At 37.6% G+C, this 23,982-nt stretch overlaps 1 protein-coding gene across 2 annotated transcripts in view; it reads left to right on the forward strand.

Moving 5' to 3' along the window:
• Window positions 1-22,964, forward strand: part of LOC133554529 (dihydropyridine-sensitive L-type skeletal muscle calcium channel subunit alpha-1-like) — a 55,332-nt gene extending 32,368 nt beyond the window's left edge. For both annotated transcript variants that reach the window (XM_061903403.1, XM_061903404.1), the window contains 16 exons: window positions 3,778-3,804; window positions 3,896-4,021; window positions 4,087-4,152; window positions 4,209-4,300; window positions 4,371-4,530; window positions 4,610-4,737; window positions 8,510-8,606; window positions 12,571-12,673; window positions 12,746-12,847; window positions 14,451-14,584; window positions 14,662-14,787; window positions 14,854-15,062; window positions 15,129-15,184; window positions 18,333-18,379; window positions 21,976-22,053; window positions 22,122-22,964. In XM_061903403.1, coding sequence (XP_061759387.1) covers window positions 3,778-3,804; window positions 3,896-4,021; window positions 4,087-4,152; window positions 4,209-4,300; window positions 4,371-4,530; window positions 4,610-4,737; window positions 8,510-8,606; window positions 12,571-12,673; window positions 12,746-12,847; window positions 14,451-14,584; window positions 14,662-14,787; window positions 14,854-15,062; window positions 15,129-15,184; window positions 18,333-18,379; window positions 21,976-22,053; window positions 22,122-22,370 — 1,800 coding nt within the window. In that variant the 3' untranslated portion in view covers window positions 22,371-22,964. The remainder of the gene's footprint in view (window positions 1-3,777; window positions 3,805-3,895; window positions 4,022-4,086; window positions 4,153-4,208; window positions 4,301-4,370; window positions 4,531-4,609; window positions 4,738-8,509; window positions 8,607-12,570; window positions 12,674-12,745; window positions 12,848-14,450; window positions 14,585-14,661; window positions 14,788-14,853; window positions 15,063-15,128; window positions 15,185-18,332; window positions 18,380-21,975; window positions 22,054-22,121) is intronic.
• Window positions 22,965-23,982: the final 1,018 nt, after the last annotated feature.

Consider the following 23,982-nt stretch of genomic DNA (forward strand, 5'->3'; position numbering starts at 1 on the left):
TTATTTTAGCTTCTGTTTTTTCGACGAAGAATATTTGTGAAATATTTCTTCAAACTTATTATGATTAAAATTAAAAAAAAATATTCTGGCAAATCTAAAAAATCAGTGGAATCAAATTTAAATCTTATTTCAAAGTCTTTTGAATTTATTTTAATATTTTTGTTCTGGAAAATCTAGAAGAAATAATGATTCATCTGTGTTAGACATATAGCTTGGTCCAATTTGTTATATATTCTAACAAAGTGCAGATTGGATTTTAACCTATTTTAAACATACATGTCATCAAAATTCTAAAATGAATCAGGAAAAATTACTAATGATGTTCCATAAATTCTTTTTTAAATTTTTTCAAAAAGATTCGAATTAGCTAGCTTTTCTCTTCATTTTTTTCAGTTGAATTTTGAATTTTAAAGAGTCGAGATTGAAGATAAACTATGTTTCAAAATACAATTTTCATTTTTTTTCCTGTTTTCTCCTCTTTTAAACCGTTCAATTAAGTGTTTTATTTCAATATTTTTTCTCTGCAAAAAACATTCCGTAAAAGGAAAAAAAATGTACGACGGAATGACAGACAGAAATACCCTTTTATATATATATATTAAAGATAAATTGAGCAAATTGGCTATTTCTGGCAATTTATTTAAGTGTGTATCAAACTGTTAGCCCTTCGCATTAAATAGTACCCAAGAAGTAGCCCTTAGTTTCATAAAGGTTGCTGACCCCTGCTTTAGAGTAATGTGACTCAATAAAAAGTAAAAACTACGGTAGTCATTAAAATAATTACTTAACTAAGAGTAGTATTCAGTGAAAATAAATACTCAAGTACTGCGTAGCTAAAAAGTAAGTTCTGCTTTATTTAATTACTATTTTGTGCGTGCATGCTAGAGCGTTAATTTTAGCATATGCACAGCTAAGACATAAAAAAACTACTACTCTGCCCAAAAGTGCTGATAAAAATATAAGATTAAAAATACTATATTTTGGGGGGAAATAAAATAAAATGTTCTGCCCATGCAGCTAGTTAATTTTTTTTTTTCTGAAAACAAGCATTATTTAACTTGCAATTTTTAAATTAAGCATCCTTGGAATGTTGCAGAATCTTTAAACAGAATTTTCTATGTGGGGAAAACAAAAACATCTTATTTGAATCGTTATTTTCTCAGTTTTAACACTTTTTAAACTAGAATCGACATCAAAATAATTATGAATGCTAAAATCAAGATTTTGATGTAAAGTCAATGACTAAAAATAAGTAAGTAGTTCTTAAAACTAAGGAAAGTTCAAAAAATCTTAAATATTGGCAAGTGTCAAATAATTTGCAGTTTACAACTTACCGCAACCTTTTTTTCTTTAATTGGAAGTATAATTATTGCCTCTTATTAGGGATTGAGGTGTTGAAAACCTAATGGCTGAATAGACAAGAGTTTTGTCGATAACAAATCTCTAACCAACACATTTTACACAGAAATGTCATGCCTGAGTACAATACCACAACAAATGGCAATCATATCATTATTGTCAGTACTATCAGAAAACTAAGACTACAACAAACTACAACCAACGCTAGCAATAATTATCGTGGTTAGAATAAGTAGAGCATGCTTAGCAGCCTAATGTACACCCAAAACTAAAGAGGAGACTTTTTACCAAGGTATGCATATAGGCTACTGTTTCAAACGTTTCAGATTGCCATATAACTTGGTACATGTAGTCCACAATATGCAAACAAGAATGAGGAATTATTTTATCATGTGATTTGGCTGTCTCCATAAATTGCACATTGTCATGACAGCCATGCTAATGTTGGGACCCATTTCCTCAGCGTATATACGCATATTGATAACGAGCTAGGCACTGACCCTACCCATATCCACATAGGTTTTATTTGACGAAGATATATTTTGCCCTGTCAGTTGGATGACCCATCGACATACAGGCTAACAAGCATATATTTCCCACGTTAGCCTAAATGTCGGTGTCATTGACTGTGCTAGCATGCAAAGCATTCGTTGCACGAACATACTAGCTTTTTAGACAAGATCATGGACCGTATTGGACAATAGTTTACATACTGTACTTAATGTCAATTTCCATTTATTACAAGTATTAAGAAAACGTAAATGCCTTACTCACCTATTAGAGGAAAAAATCTTCTTTGCCTTCAATCGTCTCCATCTTTCAAAGTCACCCCGATACAAATCCTTGTTTTTTTCCTGGCTTTGTCATGAATAAGTTGAGAATCGTAATGAGGGCTTTTACATTTACTGAGGTCTGACATGTTTAGTAACTTTACCAGTGGCAGTAGCCAGACAAAGGTGGCGGTGCGTAACTGGGAACCTGGATGTGACACACTCACAGTCTTTCTAATTGGTCAAACGATGGGGGGCAGTACATCAAAATGTAAACAATGATACGATTTTGGCTGAACTACTGTTATCAGTCATAGAGATATTCGAAAAGAACATGATCTATTAATGCCTTTTGACATATCAGAGCCATTCAATGATGACTTGACATTAAATTCTTACATATGGCTCCTTTAAGTAAAAGTTTGTTGACTTAAAACTACGCTGACAAGTACAATTTATCCAAAAAGTTACTTAGGTAAATGTAGCGGAGTAAATGTAGTGCGTTACTATCCACTTCTGTGTACAACATGAAACTGTTAATACATTCACCAACATTTGTGTACATTGTGCATGAGAGAGAGTTTGTAGATGTTCTTCAAATTGTGTGTGAAGTTGGTAAAATTCTAAAAAAATTCAAATCCCAAGAATATCCAGGAAAAAAATGTGGAATTTTCCAAATTGGCAAATGTGTGTCTATATTGGTCCCTCGTTTATCATGGTTAATTGGTACCAGACATGACGAATCGTAAACAATTCCGAATTGCTGCATAGAAGGAATATGATCAATAAATGAAATATTTTCATAGTTAGAGCATACACCGTTTACAACCTTTTAAACATGCTTTTTAACATTATTAGAGCCCTCTTAACATGGAATAACACCCAAATAGTCACCTTTACACATGTTTAATTTTAGTGTGTTCTACTGTAGGTTGCAGGACTTTGCCGTCTTCCTTGCTTTGGCTGTCACCCGGCCAGTAAAACACGCCCACAACGTGGAAATTCTTTGTCACATCTTGGGTAATTTCTTTAAGTTACAACTGGGTGTTCACGTGTGAAACCAACGGCATAAGTTGTTCTCCAAAAACTTGGTCAACAGTCACAGCTACGATCATTTTCTTTGTTGTTGGCATTCCGTGTTGTTTGCATTGCATTATCTCTGTTGTTATTCCACATCGCTCAAGCCAAAGCTGTTTATTGATGTCGAAGACGAAGTGCATTAAAAGAGTTCATCCCCACTTTGCATTACCCAGAGTGCTGAAGGCTGAGAGCAGTCTTGTTAGCAATGATGGTGATCTGAGTCACATCCAGTTTTGGTCGGTCTCGCGTCAAAGACTCACCAATGTGGAGATGTGTTATTGATGAGGCGTGAGTTGGAGATGAGGTCCATCAAACATTTGCCCTGACAAAAGTTGGTCAACGTCATGGTCGCAATGAAAATAGCCCCAAGATTAGCCACTGTGTTGTTAGAATTGTCACCCTTAACCTGGAAATGTTTTGCTAGCAAATTAAAGCATAAAAATTGAGGCACCACTGTATTTGCATTCTAACTCTAACTAAACTGTAGTGAAACAATGCATTTGATCAATATATAGTAGTCATGTGCATAAGTTGATCGCTTCCTAAGCTTGTCTTCTACATTTTGCAGGACACGAATCCCATGCAAGCAATCGCAGTAAGCTGCCACTTTTCTATCATAATTCAATCTTTTGTTCCTGGTTTGCATATCTTTTCTTTTCAATAAATTATTGTTTGCTTGTCCCCAGGCCTCGGAGAACGCTTCAGTTTCTATCACGTTTTTCCGACTCTTCCGAGTCATGCGTCTGGTCAAGCTGCTGAACCGTTCTGAGGGCATCCGTAACCTCCTGTGGACTTTCATCAAGTCCTTCCAGGTTTTTCTCTTTAGATTTCAGAGCTCAAGACTCACCGGCTAACTTGTCTTCTCTGTTGCCTTCAGGCTCTTCCTCACGTGGCTCTGCTCATTGTGATGCTCTTCTTCATCTACGCTGTCATTGGGATGCAGGTATGCTTTTAGGAGGTATTTTATCCAGCATCACAACCTAAAAAACATCCTTTCAGATTTTCGGAAAGATAGCCTTAGTGGACGGCACGGAAATCCACCGCAACAATAACTTCCAGACATTCCCTCAAGCTGTTCTCATGTTGTTCCGGTGAGTTCTCAATCAAAGGTTTTCACTTACGAGTGAGCCAAGATGTCACAGTGGTTAAATTATAATGCAGGTGTGCTACTGGAGAAGGTTGGGAGGAAGTCATGATGGCGTCTATGTACGGGAAGAAGTGTGACCCCAAGTCTGACTTCCTGCCTGGAGAGGAGCACACTTGTGGCTCCAACTTTGCAGTCTTCTACTTCCTCAGCTTCTACTGCCTCTGTGCCTTCTTGGTCAGCAATATGCATTTTTATTTGACTGTACTTGTTGTGTTAGGGTTATAACTTTCTTTTTCAATTCTGTGTCCTGCAGATCCTCAACCTGTTTGTTGCTGTCATCATGGACAATTTTGACTACCTGACACGTGATTGGTCTCTCCTTGGTCCACACCACCTGGATGAGTTTAAGAAGATTTGGGCTGAATATGACCCAGAAGCCACGTAAGCCAGAATACCTTTTATAGTAAATTAGAATATCTTTGAAAGGTTCATTTATTTGAGTAGTTTGATTTAAAAAAGAGTCTCAAGTTCTATTGCACGGATGTCCAAACCGTTATTAGGAAAAATTGAAATATGCAGGGGTCCCTTTGATACATTGTGCACTTTAAAGATACTGAATTACAATGTAGATCAATCAATACATGCTATAGCAGGTGTGTCAGACTTGTTTTCATTAAGGGACACATCCAAGTTATGGCTGCGCTCAGGCGGACATTTGTAACATTGAGTAATATGTATGAATATATATATTTACTAGGTATTACATAATTGCTATGTATTTTTTCAAAGTACAACATAAAAAAAAAAACCTGTGGACTTTACGGAAAAAAAAGAAAAATGGCAGGTCAGTTGTCGGAAGTTCACCACAGGATTTTTACAAAATATTGCTTTAAATGGAAAAAAGGTGCCATTGTTTTTACCATGCAGTCTATGGATTTTGTTTTAAGGTATTTTACAGTAAATGGAAAAACGGTACCACAGTGTTTTTTTTACAATAAGGTTCTGGCAACTGAGGTACCATTTTTTTACCATGAAATATATTGTCATTTTTACAGTGTACAATTTGATGGATAATTTGCTTTGAAGTCATGTAGATATTTCAGTATTTATTTGTATTTAAACAAAAAATGTAATGTAATAAAAAATACAATATTTGATTCTTTTTTAGATAGTATTCTATTTTAAGAGCAATTGCATGCAGAAGATGTGTCTTTTTAGTGCTGTCAAATGATTACAATTTTCAATCAGATAAATCACCCTTTTGAATTTGGATTATTCATAATTAATCATAGGTTATTAATCCATTACATGATTTAAATGATCTTAAAAAAAGACCCAAAAATCTGACACCAATGCAATTCTATTTTCAGAATGTCATACAGGAACATTTTTAGATGTTTTACTTGAATGCAGGTCATGTATTTATTCAAAACCTGCTAACAGTTTTATTTAAAGTGTAGTCAGGGTTCATTTTATACTGAAATTTGCCAGGAAACACACCAGTTAGAGTCTCCTAATTCAACTTTGCACTGACATGATCACTGACCCTTGAGCCTCTCAGGAATCCAAATTGTGCGATTAATCTGCAAATACATGACTATTGTGAGCATTTTTTTGTGAGTAACTCGTTAATTTTGACGGCCCTGATTTTTTGGGTCAAAATGGAAGGAACAAATGTATTTTTGTAAGAAAATATAATTTACTTTATTGATGCATATTATTTCCAGGCTATCGCAGGCCATATAAAATGATGTGGCGGGCTTCTGGCTCTTGAGTCCGACATCTGTGTGCTAAACTATCTGAACTAAACATCCACAACTTAGCTTTGTGTCATAGCTAACAAAGCAAATTAGTGTAATATCTACTCTAATCCCTTTGAGATATTTAATGTGTTCTTATTATTATTCTTTACTAATACATTGCTATTATAATTAGCATTAGTAGTATTTTTTGTAAAGTAAATTTTTTGGGGAGCTTTAGCACTTACAAACTAGCCATATCTTGCAAGAAATGTGTACACATGTTCATCACGACATGTTGCACGAATAATCTTCAAGGACCACATAAGTAAGAAACATGGGTCATCTGCCATTTTGGTGGTCAAGTCTAATTTTGAAGGAGTCTGGGCCGTTCCATTTAAATCTTGATTCTTTTTTGTGTAATGTTCTATTTTGGGACATTTTTATTTTGTCTGTAGAATGTGTCGCAAGCCAATAAAAACAAGCATCGGGCCACAAATACTCCCCGTGCCGCACTTTGGACACCCCTTTTATATAGATTCCCTTACACTCAGAGTGAAATTTTCAAACAATGTATTTCTTCATACAAACCTTGTTTCCATATTCGTTAGGAAATTGTGTTAGATGTAAATATACACGGAATACAATGATTTGCAAATCCTTTATAACCTATATTCAATTGAATGCACTACACAAACAATATATTTGATGTTCAAACTCATACATTTTTTTATTTTTTTTGCAAATAACAATTAACTTTGAATTTCATGGCTGTAACACGTGCCAAAGTAGTTGGGAAAGGGCATGTTCACCACTGTGTTACATCACCTTTTCTTTTAACAACACTCAATAAACGTTTAGGAACTGAGAAAACTAATTGTTGAAGCTTTGAAAGTGGAATTCTTTCCCATTCTTGTTTTATATAAAGCTCCAGTTGTTCAACAGTCCGGGGTCTCCGCTTTCGTATTTTACGCTTCATAATGCGCCACACATTTTCGATGGGAGACAGGTCTGGACTGCAGGCGGGCCAGGAAAGTACCCGCACTCTTTTTTTACGAAGCCACACTGTTGTAACTTGTGATGATGGTGGCTTAGATGGCAGCATATGTTGTTCCAAAACCTGTACAAGTATGTATCTTCCAGCATTAATGGTGCCTTCACAGATGTGTAAGTTACCCATTCCTTGGGCACTAATGCACCCCCATACCATCACAGATGCTGGCTTTTGAACCTTGCGTCGATAACAGTCTGGATTGTTCGCTTCCCCTTTGGTCCGGATGACACGATGTCGAATATTTCAAAAAACAATTTGAAATGTGAACTCGTCAGACCACAGAACAATTTTCCACTTTGCATCAGTCCATCTTAGATGATTTCAGGCCCAGAGAAGCCGGCGGCGTTTCTGGATGTCGTTGATAAATAACTTTTGCTTTGCATAGTAGAGCTTTAACTTGCACTTACAGATGTAGCGACCAACTGTATTTAGTGACAATGGTTTTCTGAAGTGTTCCTGAGCCCATGTGGTGATATCCTTTAGAGATTGATGTCGGTTTTTGATACAGTGCCATTTGAGGGATCGAAGGTCACGGTCATTCAATGTTGTTTTCCGGACATGCCGCTTACGTGGAGTGATTTCTCCAGATTCTCTGAACCTTTTGATGATATTATGGACCGTAGATGTTGAAATCCCTAAATTTCTTTCAATTGCACTTTGAGAAGCGTTGTTCTTAAACTGTTTGACTATTTGCTCACGCAGTTGTGGACAAATGGGTTCACCTCGCCCCATCCTTACTTGTGAAAGAGTGAGCATTTTTTGGCAAGCTTTTTTTATACCCAATCATGGCACCCAACTGTTCCCAATTAGCCCGCACACCTGTGGGATGTTCCAAATAAGTGTTTGATGAGCATTCCTCAACTTTATCAGTATTTATTGCCACCTTTCCCAACTTCTTTGTCACGTGTTGCTGCCATCCAATTCTAAATTTAATGATTATTTGCAAAAAAAAAGTGTTTATCAGTTTGAACATCAAATATGTTGTCTTTGTAGCATATTCAACTGAATATGAGTTGAAAATTATTAGCAAATCATTGTATTCCGTTTATATTTACATCTAACACAATTTCCCAACTCATATGGAAACGGGGTTTGTAATTACAGCTAATGAAAGCACAAAAATTCTGTATGTCATCAAATTTGAAACCTTTTTTAAAATGTTGCACCTGAAATGGACCTGTTTATGAACTCATGCTTATTTGAGTCCAAACAACCTGCCTTTGGTTATAAAGGGGTTCATTGGACTGGAAATAAAAATGTGAGTTTTAACAGAAGAAACTAAGATTTGTTTTTAATTAAATGACTTCACAAAGTAAATTACTATGGCTTCCGTCGTTACTTTAATGACAACACAATTGAACAGCTATTTTACACCTTAAAGTGGTGTAGTTAGGTATAAAGTCTTTGTGTGATCTACTAGAGGGAGAATTAAACATCTGGATGTGGTGACGCTGCTACGACGCATTCAACCTCCGCTGGGCTTTGGCAAGTTCTGCCCTCATCGAGCAGCCTGTAAGGTAATCTCACGGAGACACACTTGAATACACTCAGTTAAAGGATTAAAAGACCATACAAACCTTAACTGTCTGTTCAAAAATTGGATGTAATTGAATAAAATTGAGGCTTTTTAATGTATATTTATACAAGTACCTTTTAATTATTCAACCATGTATTTAAGTGTTTCATTATTTACTTTGTTATGATATGTTTAGGATTAAATCATTGTTTGTCATGATGTAATTGTCTTTTACATCTGATTAATTATTTAGTCATTCTATCCATCCATCCATCCATCCATCCATCCATCCATCCATCCATCCATTTTATACCGCTTATTCCCTTTTTGGGGTCGCGGGGGGCGCTGGTGCCTATCTCAGCTACAATCGGGCGGAAGGCGGTGTACACCCTGGGCAAGTCGCCACCTCATCGCAGGGCCAACACAGATAGACAGACAACATTCACACTAGCATTCACACACTAGGGCCAAATTATCCCAGGTGCATGTTTTTGGAGGTGGGAGGAAGCCGGAGTACCCGGAGGGAACCCACGCATTCACGGGTAGAACATGCAAACTCCACACAGAAAGATCCCGAGCCCGGGATTGAACCCAGGACGACTCAGGACCTTCGTATTGTGAGGCAGACGCACTAACCCCTCTCCCACCGTGAAGCCTTAGTCATTCTATTAATTACTAATTATTAGGCGAGGCCTGCCACATTAAACGAAGTGGCGTGCCAATTTAAATGACATAGCGTACCAGATTAAACGATGTGGCGTACCAGATTTAATGATGTTGTGTGCTATGTTAAACAACGTGGCGTATTGAATTAAATGATGTGGCGTACCAGATTAAATGATGTAGTGTGCCACGTTAATAATGTGGATTGCCAATTTAAAGGACGTAAGGGGCCACTTTAAACGACGTTTTAGCCACTTTAAATGTAGTGGCAAGCCACATTAAACAACGTAGGATGCAACTTTAAATGAAGTGCCATGCTAATTTAAACGACGTGGCGTGTCACTTTAAATGAATTGGCATGCCACCAGGGGCGGTTCTAGGCATGCTTATATGAGGGGGCAGTCAGAAATGTGAAGGGGGCATCATGTGTACACATCATGCTCCAGCACTTTTTTTTTTGTGCTTATAGTAACGATGCTTTCTTCATTGAAATGGGTCTTTAGCTATGTGTCCAACCCCAACCTGGAGTAGTGGATTGCACTTTGTCAGGCCTCTACCTTCAGACCTGTCCAACTTGGGTGTCCCACCTGAAGACTAAGCTCCTGCTGGTATAGCTCTTACGGTCACTGAGGGACGCAAACCCCCTGACCACAATAAGGTGGCAATCCCTCAGGGGGGAAACTGAAAAATAAAAATAAATGAATAAAATAAAATAAAACATCCTTCATCCAGATTTTATCAACCAACAACATAACATTTATCCTAACTGGATGGCCTAACTCTCAAATAAATTTTGACCCAAAGTAGGGTCACTACAGTCAATATTTACAAAACTGAAAGGTAGTCTGATGAATAATGATAAAAAAGAATCTCAAACTAATTTATAAAACAGAACGTGGGCACTCATCTGGGCACAAAATTCATTCACTCCAATGTATGTGTGTTGCCCACTTGCTTGTAAATTGATGAAAACGGCTGTGTTTTTGTTTTTAGGTGTCTTGGTCACATCAAATGAAACTTATAATTTATTTATTACAAAATGTAGATTGAAACATTAAAGGTTGACTATGTAGACTTACAAGAAAAACTACAGAAAAAGAATTCCAGCAGTCGATTACCAGACCGTTGCTAAGTAAAACGGGCCGTTGCTAGGGACTCCGCTCTGAACAGAGGACAGCAGAGGAGGACTGCTAAGTAGGATATATACCTTATGTTTCATTTTTACCGTCATTAACAGCATCATAAATGACTTGTAGCTTGTTACAGGGACAGTGGAGGCTCTCTCCCTTCCAAACCACTGCTGCTCAGAGCCTCCGCTGTCACTGCTCTCGTCAAGTTGTAAAAAAAAAAAAAAAAAAAAAGGAACTCCGTAGCACCGAAAGTCTGCGACGATAAACGTGTTTATGACAGATAAGACTACACAAATACACCCATCCTAACAAGTATATGATAAATGTAGACAACTTTTCCTTTTCTTTTACTTTCATAATGCAACAGTGATTGGATGTTTACTGGGGGCTGAGGGGTGTGTGCGGGTGTGTATCTGCTGCGCAGCCTGTGGAATGTGGAATACACGCACAGCGGAGGGAGGGATGAAAGGGAAGCCGACACTACTATATCGTGTGTGTCCCTTTTTCGGCTGATTTTTCCGCTAGTGCAGATAATTTTGTCAACTTGTAATGTAGTAATTTTGTGAGTTTATTAAAATTTACTTTCTCAAATTTTGATTTGAGGGGGCAAGACATATATTTAAGGGGGCTCTGCCCCCTCTTGCCCCTGCGTAGAGCCGGCCATGCATGCCACTTTAAATGAAGTGGCGGTCCACATTAAACAATGTGGCGGTCCACTTTTAGTGATGTAGTGGGACAGTTTGACGATGAGGCGTGCCACCTTGGATGATGAGGCGTGCCACATTAAATGACCTAGCATGCCACATCAATGATGTGGCGTAACACTTTAAATGACGTAGCAGACTACATTAAACGACATGGCGAGCCAACGTAAATTACAGTGCGAGTAACATTAATGACGTGGCGGGCCACATTAAACAATGTAGCGGGCCAGATCAGGCCCCCGCGCCTTGCCTTTGAAATATGTGATGTAGCAACTAAAGTAGAAGAATGCAATGAAGTTGTCAGAGGTCTTTCCACATTTTTAGACCACAGATATTGACCAGTAGTCTTCTGCTTCTCTGGCTGACAAATGAAAGTGCTGTATAACCAATCAGGTGTTAGGATCAGCCAATGGACTTTAATGGGTGAATATGATAATTAATTAAATTAATGATTAATTAAATCATTAAATAATTGAAACTACCTTTACATTAAATACATTAATGACACATTCACTAACACGAGTATTTCAATTCCAATTGTAATTAATTAATTAAATATTTAAATAAGTATTAAATATATACATGTACTTATTAAACTTTGTCCCATTTGACACTGTGTATACTAGGGTTGTACAATATACCGGTATTGGTATAGTACCGCGATACTAATGAATCATATTCGGTACGACACCGCCAATGTATGATCCTGTTACTACTTAGTATCGGATAGATACCTACATTTGTGGTATCATCCAAAACTAATGTAAAGTATCAAACAACAGAAGAATAAGTGATTATTACATTTTAACAGAAGTGTAGATAGAACATGTTAAAAGAGAAATAACCAGATATTAACAATTAATGAAAAAGTGAATTAATAACCCATTTTCTACCACTTGTCCTTAATAATGTTGACAAAATAATAGAATGTAAAATGACACAATATGTTACTGCATATGTCAGCAGACTAAATTAGGAGCCTTTGTTTGTTTACTTACTACTAAAAGACAAGTTGTCTTGTATATTCACTATTTTTTTTAAGGACAAACTTGCAATAAGAAACATGTTTAATGTACCATAAAATTGTTGTTAAAGTGAAGCAAATAATGCCATTTCTTGTGGTCCCCTTTATTTAGAAAAGTACTGAAAAGTATCGTAATACATTTTGATACCGGTACCAAAATATTAATATCGGTACAACACTAGTGTATACTCTACATATACTCCTGAGAACCAGTGGACATTTGTGATCCACACAAGAGGGATATTTTTTTTTTTTTTTTTTTTTATGTTTTTACTTTCTTTAAAAGCAACACCTCAATGGATACATATCAATCAAACACAAATGTTTTTCTCTTGTGTTTATTTTGTCTGACTTATGCTCAAATCACCTATTATAGTGTTTCTCAATTCTGATAATATTTGCCATTTGAATGAATATGACGTTGACAATACTGTCTGTACTCAGCGGTTGGTTGGCATGAACATGCCTCTCAACAGTGACGGCACCGTCACCTTCAACGCCACCCTCTTCGCTCTGGTGCGCACTGCACTCAAGATCAAGACAGAAGGTGGAGAATTGTCAACATCAGATTTTTTATTGTTCTTCTCTTTGAAGTCACTGTTTGCTGTCCTCTGAGCAGGAAACTTTGAGCAGGCCAATGAGGAGCTGCGAGCCATCATTAAGTCCATCTGGAAGCGCACAAGCATGAAGCTGTTGGACCAGGTCATCCCCCCTATAGGAGGTCAGTGCACCAATAATAATAATAATAATAATAATAATAATAATAATAATAATGATAATAATAATAAAATTAACTAGATGAGGCAATCTCTGAAGGATTTGCGTGGGAATGCTCCAATGCTGAAGTTGAACTGAAATACTAACAGAATGTAGTATGAATGTAAGAAGAGTTTGAATGTTGAAGAGTGTTAATTTCCAGGAAAATTGGAATTTGGTTTAGAACTTGGGAAAGTGTTAGGTTGAATGTCCAGGATGAGTTGAATATATTAATGTTAGAATGGTCTGAAAAGGTTGAAAAATGGACAATTCATTTTCAATGGGGAAAATGTCCCTGAAAACTAAGAATTCTTGGAAATCCAGGACTTTTTTCAAATTGTTGAAGGAGAGCACACATTGAATCAGATGAAAAATGTAGGAATTGTGGAACTTTGGAAAATTTCCTATTCATTTCAACGAGAATTTCATGGAAATTTTGGAAAGAGCGGGATTTTTTTGGGAAAATGTCAAAAGACTTGAATGTTCTTAATGAGTGATTGTTGGAATTTTTCAAATCGGTTGGGAAATGTTGAAATAGCAACATTTTTAATTTAAAAATGGTTTTAAGGATTTCCAGGAATTTCGGGAAAACCGGGATTTTTTCTCAGTTCCAAAGACAACATTGCTATTTGTCCTGATTAGGAGGAAGGTTTTGAAGGTAGAACGGTTGAAGTGGATTAAAAATTGTGGAAGGAGTAGTCGCCAGAAAAAAGGGTTTGAAAATAAGGGAATTCTGGGAATTCCTAGAATTTTTTTGAACTTGAAACAATTAAAATTTGAATTTCCAGGATGGTGGAATGTGTTGAAGGTAGAGTGGTTTGAATCAAAGGTGGAAATGGTCGAAGTTTGAAAAGATGGCCAATTCATTTTGAATGGGTAAAATGTCCCGGAAAACCTGGAATTCTTGGAAATCTGGGATTTTTGGGGGGGAATTTGTCAAGGAAAAGCCTGCGATTCCCAAATAGGCTGAACAGTTTGAAGTTGAAACAGTTTGAATCGGGTGAAAAATGTGGAAGGCGGAGCACCAAAATTTGGATAAGAAGAAGAAGAAGAACTTGGACCATTCACACAATAATAAATACATGCATTTTGGGTAACACTATAATATGGGGAACATATTCACCATTAATTAGTTGCTTATTAACATGAACATTAGTAACATATTGGCTCTTAATTAGTCATTATTAATTACTTATTAATGCCTTATTCTGCATGGCCTTATTATACATCCCAAACCTCAACCCTATCCCTAACCCTAGTCCTAACCCCATAAACCTAACCCTAACCCTAGCCCTAATCCTAACTCCATATCCCTAACACTAACCCTCAAACTCAAACCCTAATCCTCTAACCCCAACCCTAACCCTCTAACCCTAACCAAATAACTCTAATTGAAGTCTTTGTTACTCAGAATATGTTCCCCTAGTGTCCAAAAAACCTTTAATTAAGTCTTTGTTAATATGTTCCCCATACTAAAGTGTTACTGAATATTGGTGAAGAAAAGCATATGTGTGAATGCTTTGGAGCGTTCACACAATAATAATAAAGGATGGTGCATTGGTTTCCAGATGATGAGGTCACTGTCGGAAAATTCTACGCCACTTTCCTGCTCCAGGATTATTTGCGTAAATTCCTCAAGCATCAGGAAGAATACTACGGCTACCGGCCCTCCCGGAAGAACGCCTCGGGCCCTGAGATCCAAGTAAGAAACCTCCGTGATCCTTATCTTCCTTCGTAGTTCCATCCCACATTAAACTCTTTCTCTGGGTAAACCTCCAGGCCGGTCTGAGGAGCATCGAGGATGAAGCCGTTTTAGAAATGCACAGGGCCATTTCTGGAGACCTGCAGAACGAGGAAGAGATGGACAGAGCCATGGAGGATGCTGGAGAAGAGCATATTTACCAGGTGAGGAAGCATGTGAGCTGGCAACCAGGAAGGGAAAATGGAGTAACGACGCCAATACCTTTCCAGCGTACCCACGGCTTGTTTGGGAATCGCATGGAGTCGTTTTTGGCCGAGAACGCCAACGCTCAGTCCCCAAAAATGACCAACCAGAGGCCTCTTAAGTTCATGGAAAACTACCCCGAGTCAGCACTTATCCCCTCTGCCATCGAGCCCGTGGCAGACCTTTTGCCAACCACGACGCCCAAAAATAACACCAACAACAACGCTTTTGCAGAGTGAGCCACACCCAACGCAGAGATTAGACGGTCGGGAACATGTCTGATAATCTTCTTACCTATTAGCTTCCCGTTGGAAAGAGAAGGAAGTCCAGAAGATCTGAGTGAGGATGCAGAGCAAGGTACAGTTCTCAAACTAACCGTGGCCATTATGTTTGCCAATCACGCATGACCATGCTAATGTTAGCATGTTAGCATACTAACCCTAGCCTGCTAGCTTTTTCAGCTATTCCTTCAGGTATACACCTCAGATTAATATATGTTGGTATTTGATGTAAGTTAACTGATGCTAGCCTAGGGGGAGGGCTAATTTTGCATACATATGTTTTAGTCCTTGACACAAGCTAACTGTTAGTTTTAGCATGCTGATCTCAGCATATTGGCAAAGTGACAAGCTGTAGAAAATGGATAAGTACTGAATAGACATCCCAAATGAGATATTTTGGTACTTGACGCATGACAACGTTAGCATGTAGTCTATGTTAAAATTAGCATGCTAAAATTTTGGGCAAGTTTTACAGGCATACACGTCAAAATCATTTCGAACTTGAAGCATGCTAACTGTTAGTTTTAGCATGCTGATCTCAGCATATTGGCAAAGTGACAAGCTGTAGAAAATGGATAAGTACTGCATAGACATCCCAAATGAGATATTTTGGTACTTGACGCATGACAACGTTAGCATTTAGTCTATGTTAAAATTAGCATGCTAAAATTTTGGGAAAGTTTTACAGGCATACACGTCAAAATCATTTCGAAATTGAAGCATGCTAACTGTTAGTTTTAGCATGCTGATCTCAGCATATTAGCAAAGGGACAAGCGGTAGAAAATGGACGGATGGATAGACATCCCAGATGGGATATGTTGGTACTTGACGCATGACAACGTTAGCATGTAATCTATGTTAAAATTAGCGTGCTAAAATTTTGGGCAAGTTTTACAGGCATACACGTCAAAATCATTTCGAACTTGAAGCATGCTAACTGTTAGTATGCTAATGTTAGCATTTAATCATGCTACCTATTATGGCTTATTTTGCAAGTCTACACCTCAGAGTGACATATTTTCATACTTTACGTATGCCTACTGTTAGCATGCTAATGTTAGCATTTTAGCTTTTTAAGGTATTGCTTCAGATATACACCTCAGATTAATATATGTTGGTATTTGATGTAAGTTAACTGATGCTAGCCTAGGGGGAGGGCTAATTTTGCAGACATATATTTTGGTCCTTGACATAAGCTAACTGTTAGCTTTAGCATTCTGATCTCAGCATATTTGCAAAGGGACAAGCTGTAGAAAATGGATAAGTACTGCATAGACATCCCAAATGAGATATTTTGGTACTTGACGCATGATAACATTAGCATGTAACCTATGTTAACATTGGCATGCTAACATTTTTGGCAAGTTTTACAGATATACATATCAAAATCATTTCGAACTTGAAGCATGCTAACTGTTAGTTTTAGCATGCTGATCTCAGCATAGGTTGATTGGCAACACTAAATTGGCCCTAGTGTGTGAATGTGAGTGTGAATGTTGTCTGTCTATCTGTGTTTGCCCTGCGATGAGGTGGCGACTTGTCCAGGGTGTACCCCGCCTTCCGCCCGATTGTAGCTGAGATAGGCGCCAGCGCCCCCCGCGACCCCAAAAAAAAAAGGGAATAAGCGGTAGAAAATGGATGGATGGATGGGTGATCTCAGCATATTGGCAAAGGGACAAGCGGTAGAAAATGGACGGATGGATAGACATCCCAAATGGGATATGTTGGTACTTGACGCATGATAGCGTTAGCATGTAATCTATGTTGACATTAGCATGCTAAAAATTTTGGCAAGTTTTACAGATATACATATCAAGATAATTTCGAACTTGAAGCATGCTAACTGTTAGTATGCTAATGTTAGCATTTAATCATGCTACATACTATGGCTTATTTTGCAAGGCTACGCCTCAGAGTGACATATTTTCATACTTGACGTATGCCTACTGTTTGCATGCTGATTTTAGCATTCTCGATTTTTCAGGTATTGCTTCAACTAAACACCTCAGATTAATATATATTTGGTGCTTGACACAAGCTAACTGATGCCCGCCTTTTTGGGCTAATTTTGCAGGTATACACCTCAGACATATTTTGGTACTTGACACAAGCTAACTGTTAATTTCAGCATGCTGATCTTAGCATGTTGGCAAAGGGACAAAAGGTATAAAATGGATGGATAGACATCCCAAGTCAGATATTTTGGTACTTAACCCATGATAACACTTAGCATGCTAACATTACCATGTCATCTATGTTTTTTTTACAGGTATCCAAGTCAAAATCATTTTGTACTCAAAGCATGTTAGCTGTTAGTATGTTAATGTTAGCATTTAATCATGCTAACTTTAACATACTACCTTTTATGGCTTATTTTGCAAGTCTACACCTCAGAGTAATATATTTTCGTACTTGACGTATACTTACTGTTACAAGCTAATGTTAGCATTCTAGCTTTTTCAGATATTGCTTCAGATATACACCCCAGATTAATATATATTTGGTGCCTGGCCCAAGCTAACTGATGCTCGCCTTTTTGGGCTAATTTTGCAGGTTTACACTTCAGACATATATTTTGGTACTTGACGCAAGCTAACTTAGCTTTAGCATGCTGATCTCAGCATATTGGCAAAGGGACAAGAGGTAGAAAATGGATGGATGGATGGACGGACGGACGGATGAATGAATGGATAGATATCCCAAATGATATATTTTGGTACTTGACGCATGATAACATTAGCATGTAATCTATGTTAACATTAGCATGCTAAAATAGTTGGCAAGTGTTACAGGTACTCACATCAAAATCATTTTGTATTTGAAGCATGCCAACTGTTACTATACTAATGTTAGCATTTAATCATGCTACCTTTTATGATTTATTTTGCAAGTCTACACCTCAAAGTGATATATTTTCGTACATGATGTATGCCTACTATTAGGCATATGTCAAGTATGCCTAACAGTTAAATGTTATACTGTATGTATATATATATATAACATTTATCGAACCAACAACAGTGTTGTATTACAAGCTAAGCTAACTTTAGAAGAGTATATTGTTTTAATTCCTGCAGTATCTCGGCTGAGCAGAATATAATCTGCAAAAAGTCAGATTGTGAGGGCTGACATTAATGAAGTAGGGGTCCCAGATGTTTTATGTTCACTTGCTCTTTACTGTCAAAGACTGATTTAAATAAAATGTAATTCTTCCATCTTTTAGACAACCTCAACTCCTGGAACTTCACAGTAAGGACAGACAGAACACAGGTACTTTTTTCAAATAAATCACAGAATGGATGCAACGAAGCGGAGCCCACTACTGTACATTTGTGCACTTTTATTTGGGGAGTTCACTTGTATTTTGGGGTTCAGGGTTTTGATTATGGATAGCGTTAGGTTCGATTTGCTAGTACGGGTAAAGCTAAAGGGGCCCGCTGATGCTGATAACATTACACTTATTTCATAGCTGTGGATGTGAAAATGGTGTCTACACAACTAAATGTTAATTGTAAATGGACTATACTTGTTTAGCGCTTTTCTACCTTCAAGGTACTCAAAGTACTTTGACACTATTTCCACATTCACCCATTCACACACACATTCACACACTGATGGCGTGAGCTGCCATGCAAGGCCCTAACCACGACCCATTAGGAGCAAGGGTGTCTTGCTCAAGGACACAACGGATGTGACGAGGTTGGTAGAAGGTGGGGATTGAACCAGGAACCCTCAGGTTGCTGGCACACCCACTCTCCCAAATGTGCCACGCCGTCCCCAACTGGTGAGTTTTAGCACATTTTGAAACGCCCACTTTTATTGATTGATTGATTGAAACTTTTATTAATAGATTGCACAGTACAGTACATATTCCGTACAATTGACCACTAAATGGTAACACCCGAATAAGTTTTTCAACTTGTTTAAGTCGGGGTCCACGTTAATCAATTCATGGTAAAAGCTGCATCAGCCTGGTGACATCACCTAGAGAAGACTGGAAGCTGTTTCATTTTGCCTCGTATCTGCCTGAATTACTGAAGGGTGCTAAGCTGATCTACCTAATGTGTGCAAAGTGGATTGTGTCTGTTAAGTGAGCAGAATAATCCGTGCAGTCCACTTTGTGTCTCTGTCTTCATCAATATGCAAAATATATGCTGATCATCAAAACGCCCACAATACCAAATGCAAAATATAATTATTCAGCACGCTCAATGTGATTCATCAACACTCATTTGGGAGCACTGTTTTACGTTTTATTTAGCACGTGTCAGAAGGACATGCAGACTGACAGTTTCACACACGGCTGCAGGGTCAGTGCTCGCAGACAAACTTATCCGTCCTAAGTGTGTGTCAACATTTTGGATGGTCAGATATAAAACATATTAGACGTATAGTCTCTACAGCAACATCCTTTTATAATTTTATAGCTGCTAGAGGACTTACGGAGCTGATAAAATAAATGTAATTGATGCATTTAGGTCGGGCCTGGGCAGTTGTTTTAACTCGAGAACCAAATTTAGTGAGAAAAAATGTGACTGGGGGCTGGAATATCTATCTATCTATCTATCTATCTATCTATCTATCTATCTATCTATCTATCTATCTATCTATCTATCTATCTATCTATCTATCTATCTATCTATCTATCTATCTATCTATCTATCTATCTATCTATCTATCTATCTATCTATTTATCTATCTATCTATCTATCTATCTGTACACACACATACAAACTCTGTTTCCTTATGAGTTGGGAAATTGTGTTAGATGTAAATATAAACGGAATACAATGATTTGCAAATCCTTTCCAACCCATATTCAGTTGAATGCACTACAAAGACAAGATATTTGATGTTCAAACTCATAAACTTTTTTTTTTTTTTTGTGCAAATAATTAACTTTGAATTTCATGGCTGCAACATGTTCCAAAGTAGTTGGGAAAGGGCATGTTCACCACTGTGTTACATCACCTTTTCTTTTAACAACACTCAATAAACGTTTGGGAACTGAGGAAACTAATTGTTGAAGCTTTGAAAGTGGAATTCTTTCCCGTTCTTGTTTTATGCAGAGCTTCAGTCGTTCAACAGTCCGGTGTCTCCGCTGTCGTATTTTACGCTTCATAATGCGCCACATATTTTCGATGGGAGACAGGTCTGGACTGCAGGCAGGCCAGGAAAGTACCCGCACTCTTTTTTTTACGAAGCCACGCTGTTGTAACACGTGCTGAATGTGGCTTGGCATTGTTTTGCTGAAATAAGCATGGGCGTCCATGAAAGAGACGGCGCTTAGATGGCAGCATTTGTTGTTCCAAAACCTGTATGTACCTTTCAGCCTAAATGGTGCCTTCACAGATGTGTAAGTTACCCATGTCTTGGACACTAATGCACCCCCATACCATCACAGATGCTGGCTTTTGAACTTTGCGTCGATAACAGTCTGGATGGTTTGCTTCCCCTTTAGTCCGGATGACACAATGTCGAATATTTCCAAAAACAATTTGAACTCATCAGACCACAGAACACTTTTCCACTTTGCATCAGTCCATCTTAGATGATCTCAGGCCCAGAGAAGCCGGGGGCGTGTTTGGATGTTGTTGATAAATGGCTTTCGCTTTGCATAGTAGAGCTTTAACTTGCACTTACAGATGTAGCGACCAACTGTATTTAGTGACAGTGGTTTTCTGAAGTGTTCCTGAGCCCATGTGGTGATATCCTTTAGAGATTGATGTGGTTTTTGATACAGTGCCGTCTAAGGGATCGAAGGTCACGGTCATTCAATGTTGTTTTCCAGCTTACGTGGAGGGACTTCTCCAGATTCTCTGAACCTTTTGATGATATTATGGACTGTAGATGTTGAAATCCCTAAATTTCTTTCAATTGCACTTTGAGAAATGTTGTTCTTAAACTGTTTGACTATTTGCTCACGCAGTTGTGGACAAAGGGGTGTACCTCGCCCCATCATTTCTTGTGAAAGACTGAGCATTTTTTGGGAAGCTGTTTTTACACCCAATCATGGCACCCACCTGTTCCCAATTAGCCTGCACACCTGTGGGATGTTCCAAATAAGTGTTTGATGAGCATTCCTTAACTTTATCAGTATTTATTGCCACCTTTCCCAACTTCTTTGTCACGTGTTGCTGGCATCAAATTCTTAAGTTAATAATTATTTGCAAAAAAAAATGTTTATCAGTTTGAACATCAAATATGTTGTCTTTGTTGCATATTCAAGTGAATATGGGTTGAAAATGATTTGCAAATCATTGTATTCTGTTTATATTTACATCTAACACAATTTCCCAACTCATATGGAAACGGGGTTTGTGTATATATATATATAAGATTATATTCCTCCACTTTTGTTCAGAAGAATTGTTGTACGTTCTTAGGTAGCAGATTGTAGTTTGCTTTGTGTATAATTTTAGCTGTTTGCCAATTCACTATGTCGTGGAATTACTGAAAAACTAATGGTTATAACTGCCAGATTAATTTTAGGAGCAATAAATACATAAAGAGAACTTGTTAGTGAAATGTTTGTGTTCTGGACGCTATTAATTTTTTTCATTCATTGATTTATATCAGGCAATGACGTTAAAAAAAAAAGTACAATGTTGACAACACGTAATAATATAAATTAATGTAATGCAAAAAGTAATGTACAGTATATAAGCACGATGAACCATTTTTTTCTGAAAGGGAGTGGGAAGAAGATAACTTATTTATTCCCACCCCCAGTTCTCCATTCAGTGATTATTATTATGGGTCTTTTAAGGTCAGGGTGCAGTTCTGGTTCTGATTGGGGTTCCTGTTCAAATGGTCAAATAATGCCCTGACTTACAACGTATGTAAAGCAAACTTTTTCTTCGCAGTTCCCTTATGATCCAACAAGGCTCAGCGACAGTCCAAGCGGCAGCTCCCATAGTGCTGCTGGGCAACTTGTCCCGGAGGTAAAAATCATCTCTTCTCTGTGAAATGACCTTTATCAGATGAATAGTAAAAGATGCGTATTGTGAAGCAGGATCCTGAGGACGTACACACCACTCTGGAGGACATCGAGGGCGTAGCTCGGGCTCTCCTAAAGCAACGCACTGTTAGAAAGACTCGGCCCGTCCCCACGCCGCCTCCTCACACCCAGACCGAGGCCCCCCAGGAAGCACAGCGGCCAGATCCGGCTGTGAGGAGGAAGAGGCGTCCTGTTCCCAGCAGTCCCTCTGCTCATGTCCAACATCCATCCGAACTACCTGAGGCTGACTCAAATGTGTAAAGGTCACACGGCCATGTTTATGCATCCTGCAGCTGTAAAGGACACGTCACATGTGCTGAAACACGTCCATGAAGCTCCACAAACAGACTATGCCTCCTTTGCAGGTACAGTACAGACTAGGGAACGCAAACTCACTTTTTGCACTATTATAACATTGTTTTTGTGCAATGTGCAAACATCTGTCTGCCCTTACACTACCTGGCAGGATTCAAAAGTATGACCATACCAACTCTATTCATAAAGCCCTTCAAAAATCTCTAATTGATTGATTAAGACTTTTATTAGTAGATTGCACAGTACAGTACATATTCCGTACAATTGACCCCTAAATGATAACACCCGAATAAGTTTTTCAACCTATTTAAGTCGGGGTCCACGTTAATCAATTCATGGTAAAGTAATGTTAAGAGCCTTTTGTGAAGGCAGTCTGGATTATTTAAATTGTTTTAAATGCCTTCATATTTCTTCATGTATGATGGAATATTGGGTGTTTTAAATAAATAAAAAGTAACATTTCCACACAGATGTAAAGACTACAAAAATGTGTACTTAATGAATCAACAAGTTGATGAATTAAATAAAAATTTACCGACATTGGTTGTCCTGGAAATCATTTAGTGTTGAAATGTTTAATTATATTTTTAATTATTAATAGTGTACATGTTACTTTCCAAACTGACTGGGATTTGGACCTTTAATCAGAAAATAAGCGTTATACTAATGCTGTCAAATGATACATTTTTAATCAGATTAAGCACACAATTGAATTTGGATTAATCATGATTAATCACAAGTTATTTATCTGCTTGTGTAAATAAAAAATAAATATCGTTGGACAAAAAAAACTGTTTTATTGTCAGGATCACATTAAAGACATTCTGACATCTTTTTAAATGTTCGAAGTCAGTGACTCTCAAACACAGGTACTCTGGCGCCATCTAGTGGTAAGCCGAGGAATCACTTGATTAAAGTAATGTTTTTATTTTCCTATATTCAAACACAGCGTTACTGTTTAAACTGTGTATAATGTTACAATGGCCAAAAAGATTAAATATACTTATCAAATAAATCCTCTGCCTTTTTTTAATGAATGTTTAGGCCTCCTGCGCTACAGTATTTTATTGTTGATCATTATGGTGTTACTTGGAAGAGCCAAGTTTTTGGGGTATTTGTTGAAAGAAGCTTGAGAACCACTGCTCTGGACTACATAAATGCACTATATTTAGTGTTCATAGGGTAACAGTTTTTATCCAAAAATGTTAAACTTATATATTAGGGCTGCGAATCTTTGGGTGTCCCACGATTCGATTCAATATCGATTCTTGAGGTCACAATTCGATTACATATTTATTTTTTTCGATTCAACGTGATTCTCGATTCAAAAACGTTTTTTTTCCGATTCAAAACGATTCTGTGTTCATTCAATACATAGGATTTCAGCAGGATTTACCCCAGTCTGCTGACATGCGAGCAGAGCAGTAGATTTTTTTTAAAACGCTTTTGTAATTGTAAAGGACAATGTTTTATCAACTGATTGCAATAATGTAAATTTGTTTTAACTATTAAACAAACCAAAAATATGACTTATTTTATCTTTGTGAAAACATTGGAC

The sequence above is a fragment of the Nerophis ophidion genome, linkage group LG06 (assembly GCF_033978795.1).
Source record: "Nerophis ophidion isolate RoL-2023_Sa linkage group LG06, RoL_Noph_v1.0, whole genome shotgun sequence".
Taxonomy (NCBI): Eukaryota; Metazoa; Chordata; class Actinopteri; order Syngnathiformes; family Syngnathidae; genus Nerophis; species Nerophis ophidion.